This window comes from Equus quagga, unplaced genomic scaffold, assembly GCF_021613505.1.
Source record: "Equus quagga isolate Etosha38 unplaced genomic scaffold, UCLA_HA_Equagga_1.0 207005_RagTag, whole genome shotgun sequence".
In the NCBI taxonomy this organism is placed as follows: Eukaryota; Metazoa; Chordata; class Mammalia; order Perissodactyla; family Equidae; genus Equus; species Equus quagga.
Window position 1 is genome coordinate 1 of NW_025798877.1, and position 10,190 is coordinate 10,190.

Genomic DNA, 10,190 nt, shown 5'->3' on the forward strand with positions numbered 1-10,190 from the left:
AAATGAAAAGGACATAGTATCTGATTTTCTTTTAGAAACTGAATCTTGAGAAGCATATTTCAGTCTACAATATAGGGTAAAGAAGCAGAAACCTGTGCTATTAACATGTAAAATGAGAGGCCATATTTAAATAATGGCATATATAACAAACCATCCTAAAATTTAGTGGCTTAAAATAGGAATAATTTATTTTTTTCTCAAGATTTTGTGGATTGCCTGGGGAGTTCTTTGGTTTGCGCCTATGTGTGGTGGCTCAGCTGGGATTGGATGGTCTAGGATGGCCTTACTCACACATCTGATTGTTGACTTGAAGTCACCTGGAGGGATGGAGATGTGCAGTCTCTCTACTCATTCCCATATTGTTGGTCACAGGCTCCCCAAAAGCAGTGAGAGAAGGACAAGCACAAGGAGCAAGTGTTTTTCAAGCCTTTGCTTGTGACATTTGCTAGTGTTCCAATGGCCAAAGCAAGTTTCAAGGCCAAGCCCACCCAGAGTCACAATAGGATGGCACTACAAAACACACAGAGACAGGGAGAGACCTAAGGGGTGGCCATTTTTTCAATCTACCACAAATAATTTTAGAGGAAAATTAGTCTGAGGTAATATTCATATTTGTCCATGTATTTGAATGTCCAAGGATCATTGTATAAAGCCTAAACAACTGGGAAACATTAAATTAACTGGAGAGGTAAGGGACATTTAGTTGTTACGTAAAGTAGGCCTGCAAAAATGTGGCAGTTTAATTTTCAGATGTATGCAAATTATTATGGCGCCTATGAAAAAAGTACATTTTAATTATTTTCCCAGATGTGTTGTATTCCTTAACACGTTTGATGTGTTTCTCTCTGGCCTTAGGAAGATAATGTAGCACTTGGGAACAAAGATGCAGCCTAACAGCCCTGCACTGGAGTCTGAGATGGAGAAGATCTCCACGGCCACCATGACCTTGCCCTTGGTGCTGCGGTAGACGGGGAGGAAGGGGACCCAGACACTGCAGAACACCAGCACGCTGAACGTCAGGAACTTGGCTTCATTGAAGGTGTCAGGCAGGTTGCGGGCCAGGTAAGCCAAGGAGAAGCTGCCCAGGGCCAAGGAGCCCAGGTATCCCAGGACACAGTAGAAGGCGGTGACCGAGCTCTTGTTGCACATGATGATGATGTGGCCTTGTTCAGAGTGCGCAACCATGTCAATGAAGGGAGGAGAGGTCCCCAGCCAGACTCCACGGAGACTCAGTTGGATAAAGGAGCAGACAGGAATGATGAAGTTAGGTGCCCCTGACACGGACCACTGCCTCATCCTTCTCCCTGGAGCGGTGAACTTGAAGGCCACAAGCACAGTAAGAGTTTTGGCCAAGACGGCAGAAACAGCCACAGTAAAAAGAACTCCAAATGTGATTTGTTGAAGAATGCAGGTGGCTGTGTTGGGACGACCGATGAAGAGTAAGCAGCAGAGGAAGGACAGGGTGAGGGAGACGAGCAGGATGTAGCTGAGAGTCCGATTATTGACCTTGACTATGAGAGTGTCTCGGTGCTTCACAAAGACCCCCAGGACCACAGCCGTGAGGCCAGAGAAAGAGAGAGCTGTGCAGGCGAGGGCCATCCCCAAGGGGTCTTCATAAGCCAGAAAGGTCACAGCTTTTTGGAGGCATTGGTCTCGCTCTCTGTTGGCATACTGATGATCCGGACACCTGACACACTGATCCATGTCTGGGGAGAAGTGCAAAGTGTCCTCAGTCCAGGTTCAGTAATTCTGTCATTCACAGGCCCCCAAAGAAGAGCACTGGACAAGTTTAGTCAAATTGTCCTCCTTTGTTGCTCTAGACACCAGGTAAAAAGTGGTCTGCAGGGAGCGATTCCCAGTTAATTCTGCCCATCTTCTTTATGGTTCAGTAAACTAAGCTGTTAGTGTTATTAGTGTTTATCTTGTGTGTTCATGACAGCACTTTTTTCTCGAAGAAAGCCAAAAGATGTGCCTATGTCACTCAGTTATACCCCTATAAGCTGTGACCTGGTTTTATTCCTTCAATAAACAAGCGCTTATTGAAAAACCACCATGAGCCAGGTAATATGCTGTGTTCTAGGGCAACAGAGATGACCAAGTCACAGACCTCATTCCTAGGGAGTTTCGAAAGGACACGCTTTTTCTACCTTCTAAAGTGATCTCTAGTACATTTCATCTTGATTTCACTACCACTGCTTCTGTTAAGATTCTAGTCACGTCTCTCCTATGTTATCACAAGAACTTTCTATTCGGGTTCTCTGCCCCAGCCCAGCGGCAGAAGTGATGTTACACGGAAATGTGATCATGTTTATTATCCTCCACTAAAAATTTCAACAAACTCTTAAAAAGACCAAAAAGATGCTATATTACCTTGGTTTTGCCTATCTCTACTTTCTCTGCTCTGATTTTTAAGATTCTCAAATCTGGGGGCCGACCTCGTGGCGGAGTGGTTAAGTTCACGCGCTCCGCTGCAACAGCCCAGGGCTTCGCTGGTTTGGATCCTGGGCGTGGACATGGCACCGCTCATCAGGCCACGCTGAGGCGGCGTCCCACATGCCACAGCTAGAAGGACCCACAACTAAAATATACAACTATGTACGGGGGGGATTTGGGGAGAAAAAGCAGAAAAAAAAAAGATTCTCAAATCTTCCTGTGGTTCTCAAACTGTCCCATGCCCACGCAGCCCTGTAGGCGTCAATGCCTGCTTTTTCCTCCTGCTTGAGGAACTGCCCCTTCTTCTGTATGTTCCATTAAAATCTCTAGTTACTACAATCTGCCTGATAATAATTTCTGTGGGTGGTGCGAGTTAGAGTTAGAGAGTCATTATTTTCTCCGTGGATGCAGTCAATTTACCCAACATGTTTGTTTGAAAAGACTTTTTTATTCCCTCTACTCCTCAGTGTTTCCTGGTCATAAGTCAATGTGCATATATGGGTCCCTATAAGACCAGTTTGTATCTGAATTTCCTATTTGGTTCCACTGATTCCCTTGTTTATCCTTATGATGAAGCTACACTACTGTGAGGCTATACTACTTGATATCAGGGAGAGTAAGTCCTGCCACCCTCTTCTTGGTCTTTAAGATGGTCTAATCTATGCTTTCCCTTTATCATTTCCATATGAATTTATAAGTTGTAATTTCCACAGCAAAACTGATCAGAATTTTAATTGCAATTGTACAGAATCAGCGGATCGATTTGGACAGTGTCGATATCTGTACAACATTGGATCTGTTCAGACACGATCACAGTTTTTCTCTCCACTTCTTTCAGTTATCTTTTGTTTTTCTAAATTCACTTCTGTAAATTTGTGGACAGAAGCCTTTCAAAACTTTCATTAGGTTTATTTCTAGGTATTTCATTCTTTTAAGATGATTAAGTGTCATCTTTTAAAATTTAAATTTCAAATGCCTTGTACCTGGTATGGTGAAATAGAAATTTGTTTGTATATTAAACTTGTACTCAGCCACCACAAAACTCAGCTGATTCATTAATTTATCAGGATTTTATACTTACACAATAACATCATCTGAAGATCATGTCAAATTTATTTTTTTCCTTTCCAATAAAGTATTCCTTTTCTTTTCCTACCAATATTGCACTGGGCAGGACCTCCAGTGTAATATCTAGTAGCAGGGGTAAGATTGAACATTCTTCTCTCATACCTGCTTTCAACACTGGGTTTTCATCTTTGGTTCTGTAAATACCCTTTCTGGGATTGAGAGAGTTCCCTTCTAGTCTTCATTTTGTGAGAGTTGTTTTTGTTGTTTGTTTTAAAACATGAGTGAGTCTTTAATTTTATTATTTTTGTTTGCTTGTTTGTTTTATTTTGAAGAAGATTAGCCCTGAGCTGAGATCTGTGCCCATCTTCTATTTTATGTGGGACGCCTGCCATAGCATGGCATGACAGGCAGTGCACAGGTCCACATCCGGGATCTGAACCAGTGAACCCCGGGCCGCCGAAGTGGAACGTGTCAACTTAACCACTGTGCCACCGGGCTGGCCCCTAATTTTATTATTTTTCATTCTGCAGTTATTGTGATTATGACTTCTCTTTCTTCCAGGGTTAAGGTACTGAATTACACTGCATGAACTAAATTTGGTCATAATATGGCCTTCTTATAAAATACGGCTGGATTTGGAATTTTGATTTGTTTTTTGTTTTTGTAGGATTCTTGAGTTTAATTCAAGAAAGAGTGTGGCCTGTAAATTTCCTTTCTTGTAATGACTTTGTAAGATTTTGGTTTAAGAGATTCTCACAAAGTGAGTCAAAAAGTTTCTGTTTTTTCTATTCTCTGAAAGAGTTTGAGTAAACGTATGTTATTTATTCTTGAATATTTGGTAGGATTCACCAGTATTCTATCAAAGAAATATCCCACAATAAAATTTTGTAGGAATGTTTTAAACTATAACTCAATTTCTGCAATAGATCTGATACTATTCAGATTTTTCATTTCTCCTTGAGACAGCTTGGTAAATTTGATTTTCTTGGAAGTTTGTGAATTTCATCTACATTTTCATTGTATGAACAATATGTTATTTAAATTTTCTTGATGTTAAAAAGTTTCCTTATGAAAGCACAGATTACACCCATTTTAGCCTTGGTATTTTTTGCAATTTTTCTTATTTCCTTTGTTCAACAGTTCTAGGAGTTTATCAAGTTTATTTGTCATGGATTAGAATCTAATTTAATTTTGTTTATTTTCTCTATGTTTTTCTTTTATGTTGGTAAGTCTTCCTTTTATATTTATCTTTTTCTATTTTCTGTTTTCTTTGTGTTTACTTTTCTGTTCTGTTTCTAGTTCATGATGAATGCTTAGGACCTAGAACTTCAGCCTTTCTTCTTCATTTTTTTTTTCTTTTGCAGAAGATTAGCCCTGAGCTAACATGTGCCACTGACCCTCCTCTTTTTCCTAAGGAAGAATAGCCCTCAGGTAAGATCCATCCCATCTTCTTCACTTTATATGGGGATGCCTGCCACAGCGTGGCTGGCCAAGTGGTGCATAGTCTGCGCCCAGGGTACAAGATGGCGAAGCCGAGGCCAACGAAGTGGAAAGTGCAAACTTAACTGTTGCACCACCGGGGAGACCCCAGCCTTTCTTCTTTTGAATAAACATAATGTACAATATACATATGTAGACATAACCGTGGATTACACATTTCTCTCTAAGGATCATTTTAACTCCACTCCATAATGTTTTATAGGTAGTATTTGCAATTGGAAACATCTTCTAATTTCTATTGTAGTTTATTCTTTAATCATGGGTTGTCTCCATGTGGATTTGAATCTCCAAATACATCAGAATTGACGTTAGTTGAGCAGTATTCTTTATATGTACACGTGGAACATAAACCCGAACTGACCAGGGTCAAGTGTGCCCATGGAAACTTTATTCCAATTGACTACATGCCAGACCATATCTCCAGTCTCAGTACATTCCAAAAGAAATTGAAATCATACTAAGTATGTTGTGAAAGTAAACTACATTCCAATCACAAAAAGAAAATTAGAAAATGCTGCCTTGGATGTGGTTCTAGCATTGAAACATTTAACAATAGATCTGAGTAATTGCAAGATGTTAAACTATGGTAAGAAAAATCTTCATTATTTGTTTTCTGTTCTTTTCTACACTATGTCCCAAATCCCAAACCCACATCCTCTGTGTTCTAGTCACATGGAACCTATTCTTAAGTTCCCTGGATATTAAATATATTGCTAATTTGACTTTCTTTTTGCCATTTCTAATAATTCTACCAAGAATTTATTACCCTATTCATTAGTCTGATATAATACGAGCGCTACTGCCTCTATGAGGAAGCTCATGACACTGCCAAATATAGATACTATCCAAATATAGATACTATCACTTATTTCATCCCATGGGTCACTGAATACATTTATCACAGCCCTATGTCACCACCTTGAATTTAATGACTGGGTGTTATCTCCCCGACTCACCTGTGAACTCAGGGATCAAGACAGACTCAGTGAGACCATGCTGTACCATAAGCATTTTGTATGCTGTGGAAATACTTATTTCTTAAATCAAATGCAAACTTTCTGTTTTCCTGCTCTGTGCCAAAACAGCACTAGACACTGTAAAATTGAGGATGTCTTCAATGTGATCTAAATGTAGTTTTAAAGAGGATGAAAAGCAAATATTTACAATGCTGCCTGTTAGATTCCATGACAGGGATGAAAGGTTACTGTGCAGTGGTCCAAAAGGGTTTCCTTGAGATGACAATGTCTGCAATGGTTCTACAATGAGCCAAGTAAGCTAGTTCAGGGCAGAGAGAGAGCGTGTCATTTCAGGTGGAAATATTATTGGCTATAAAAACTAAATTACTAAATAGAAGAAGGAAGCATTTTGACTCTGCAGTCCTCCTGCAGAATCTTTGCCTTTCCTTGGGTGAATGGCAGATAACAGAGAGGTGGAGAATGTCTCTGCAAGGCACACACTCACCTGTCTCATTGGAAATCTCATTCTCTGGGCAGGGGGTGCAATCAAAACAGCAGGTAGCCTTTCCCTCCTGAGGGGTCTTCCTGAATCCGGGACTACAACTCTCACTGCATACAGAGTGTGGAGTCTGGAAAAGATCAGATACCTGTTGGTAACGGCTGTTACTTTTACCTAATTTTCCAGTAGCTAGAGTGTTTTAGAATACTGGGCCTTTAACAAATTCAACTTTTATATAACTAAATCCAATTCATTGGCTGGGTGCCATGTTTACTGTATGATATAAAATACAGGCATAGCTCGGACATATTGCGGGTTTGGTTTGAGGTCACTGCAGTAAAGCGAATATCCCCATAAAGCAAGTCACATGACTATGTTGCATTCCCAGTGGATAAAAAAAGATATGTTTACACTATACTGTAGTCAGCTATGGGTGCAACAGCTTCATATCTAAAAGAACAATGTACATAACAATTAAAATTACTTTATTGTTAAAATTGCTGCCCAATAGCTGAGCCTTTAGAAAGTCATAATATTTTTGCTGGTGGAGGGTCTTGCCTCCACCTTGGATAATTGGTAAGTCAGAAAATTCCTTAAGTTGGAAGTGAGTTGTTAAATGCCCATATGTGGCCCTTTGCTAAGTGCTGAAGGAGCACAAAGCCCCCACAATAAGATTTTGGTTATTTATGTGTAGTGTGAAGCATTGTGATTAGATCCAACCCACCTCAGGAACACCGATGGCCCACTCTATCATTTCCTCAGATAAAGAGAGTTCCTGACCTCGTGGAGCATGTGGGGGAATACTTTCCTACTTTCATCTTAAGTCCAAGACCTTCTGGAAAATTCCAAAAGTTGAGAATGGCATACTCTGCCTCTGATCTTCTTCCTTCAGCCAAATTCATGGAGTCACCAGCAGGATTGTTAAATTGGATGTTCCCAAGAAAGGGATGCAGCTAAAAGAGATGCATCATCCTGTGATGAAGTGTTTCCCGGTGTGAAAGATGAAAAGCCTGAATGGGGAAGGGCACTCATCATATGAAATCCCTGCTTCACAATTTAACTTTATTACAAGCATCTGATTAAGTAAAATAAGTGAAACCATATGGAGAACTAAAACACCATACTGTTTCTATCAGTTGCAAGAGCAAATGCCGAAAGACATGCAGACCAAGACAGTCTGTGGCAAGGGATTCAGACAAATGTCAACTGCAGAGTTAAATCTAGCTGCACTCATGCACTCTCTGAATTATTCCAGAGCATCAATCTGCAAAATGATATTAGCAATACCTAAAGTGGCTGCAGAAATAAGTGAGATCATTTATGTAAAGTATTCAGTATAATTTTCAGCACCATATAGGCACTTAAGGGACAAATTCTCTTCCTACTGTCATTGAGTAACCTCATGGGAGAAGGCTTAATATTCCCTACTGAAAACACTAGGCAGGCAGGATGTTGAGATCCTTTGTAACACAAAGTAGTGATATTGACTCATAGCTGACTTCCTCCTTGCCATTAGCACCTTCTTCTTGAAGACCACTACTACCCAGGATGAGCTTTACCTCCTAGAGAGGGAAACAAGCACAGAAACTCTTGTGTTCTTAGAGAAAGAATCCTAACTACTTGGTTTGTGCTCCATGGAACTCCGTAAGAAAGTCACATTTATGACAGGACATGCTATTAAGTGGAAGAGACATTACCTGCCAGGGAGAAAACACCAGCCCTTCTCCACTTCCCATTGTCTGCATTTCTACTTGTTGAAGAAGCATCTCGTGAAGGGTCCAGGCCACAGCATACACAGCATTGTACGCATTGTTACTGCCTTCAGTCATGGCCATGTCAAAACAATGCCAAGGCAACAATCCCAGGGAGGCATTGAGTGGACACTTCTCCAATATTTTACAGTCAGATTCAGAAACCATGCAATTAAAGGAGATGAACCACAACTTAGCAAGGTAAAAGTCTTCTGGATATTTGGAAGGGTTAGCTGTCATGATGAATTTTTCAAAACCAGGGATCTCACCATGTTGGTGTGAAAAAATGAGTTCCAGGGAATGAGTCAAGTATGAATTCTCTTGGACCAGCAGTAAAATCCCACTGTGATGTCATGACCCAGACTTTCCATATCACTAAAAGATGCCATTTAGAAAAGCTCAAGCTTATTAGAGAGTCAGAATCACCATAAACGATAACCACCTTCGCTGATGATTCCTTGATCCACAAATGATATTGCCAGGTCGTTGAGAAATATGTCCTGTCACTGACAGGGATCATTTCCACAAAGGCTGCACAGATTCCACTCCTGTCCATCTCTCCTCTCAAATCTGAGAGAACCTGAACACCTTTCCTGACTTCTGAGATAACTAGCCCCACCCAGGTCCAATTGAAATGAAGCAGCAAAGAGACCATGCCAAGGACCAGAGATGTGTCCCTCGGGGCCATCTGATAAAGAGATGGAAACTGGTCATTGTCACTCAGGATATGCTCAAAAGGACCATAGGTAAGCTAAAGGGAAAAGACATTTGTAATCAGTGTAAGGAAGAGGATTGGCAAAAAGCACACTCTCCGTCCTGAAGGGTATTCAGAAACACCTGGAAGTGGTAGAAGGGAGATTTGCCCACTTCATTTTCTAATCATTCCCCACTCCCTGAGAGCTTGCTAGAGAATAACCGATCAGACTCAGAGTTCCAGGAAATTGCTTTGTCTCCTTCCCCCTCATCCTCCTCTCAACCCCGAACAAAGGAAAGCCATAACCCACCGAGGCTCTGTACACTTCTCCTTTGAGATCATATCCATTGAGAGATGCATAAACCCAGTCTCATCCATTCGTCTTTTTTAGGCACCTGAGAATGCACCAAAGGAGACATGGTTTCATCTCTTCCCATCCCACACAGCCTTACCTGTGGAAATTTGTAGAGTGCCAGCAGTGTTCCAATCTGGGCAGAAATTGCCCATGTGGTTCCTGTAAGCACTGCTACAGACTTGCTCTCTCTCCTACAGGTGTAATTAGGGATGTCCCTGTCCAGCCCTGAAAGCCAAATGAGGGAACTCTCCAATGTCCTGTGTTCACTGTGCACTGCATTATAGAGATCAAATCCCAGAGACATGTTGGGTAAAAGATGGGGGTTTCTGTTGATTTCCTCAATGGCAAAAATGAAGGCCAGGACAGTTCTTCTGCTGAAACTTGCAGAGAGGGATAGGGATCCTTAGGGAAAAGACACAAACCATGTTGATCTTAAGCTCCAGTACAGTCACTTAATTAGGGATGAATGCCCAGTCAACTCATTTCACCTGTAGCAACATCCGGCTCTCCTGAAGCTGTAGAATTTAGAGCTAAAGCAAATCACATAACAAAGACTCTGGAAGGTCCTCACTGAATTCCACACATGGAGGAGTGTGGTTAAGTTTACAAAGGAAAATAAAACGAACGGGAAATGTAGATCACATTCAGAGAGGGTTTTGTAAATCATGCTTTGGTTCAGGATCCAAAATGCTTGTTCATATGAGCACATCATTAAATGATTCATGGAAGAGCAAGAATATTAACAGGAGATTGGAGATAGCCCCGGGGAGGAGGAGCAATTCCAACTGAAGTGTATGAGGCAAGCAGAGAAGCATGACACCTGTGGGTTGACGATGGTGCAACAGAAGGCTGGCAATCAAATTCCCTAAACTTCTGCCCCATCAAAGTCGTGTATCTGCCACCATCAAAAACCAGGGAGCTAAGGCAAATGTCA

General features: G+C 41.2%; 1 protein-coding gene across 1 annotated transcript; it reads right to left on the reverse strand.

Annotated features, from left to right (window-relative positions):
- Positions 1-795: 795 nt before the first annotated feature.
- On the reverse strand, positions 796-9,658 carry LOC124233598 (vomeronasal type-2 receptor 116-like; the record flags this gene model as incomplete). Its single annotated transcript, XM_046650741.1, is given in 7 exon segments — positions 796-1,706; positions 6,463-6,586; positions 7,181-7,252; positions 7,254-7,409; positions 8,154-8,499; positions 8,501-8,958; positions 9,354-9,658. Coding segments are annotated over 7 exon segments (2,372 nt in total), but the record flags the coding sequence as incomplete, so codon positions are not given.
- Between the last annotated feature and the right edge of the window lie 532 nt (positions 9,659-10,190).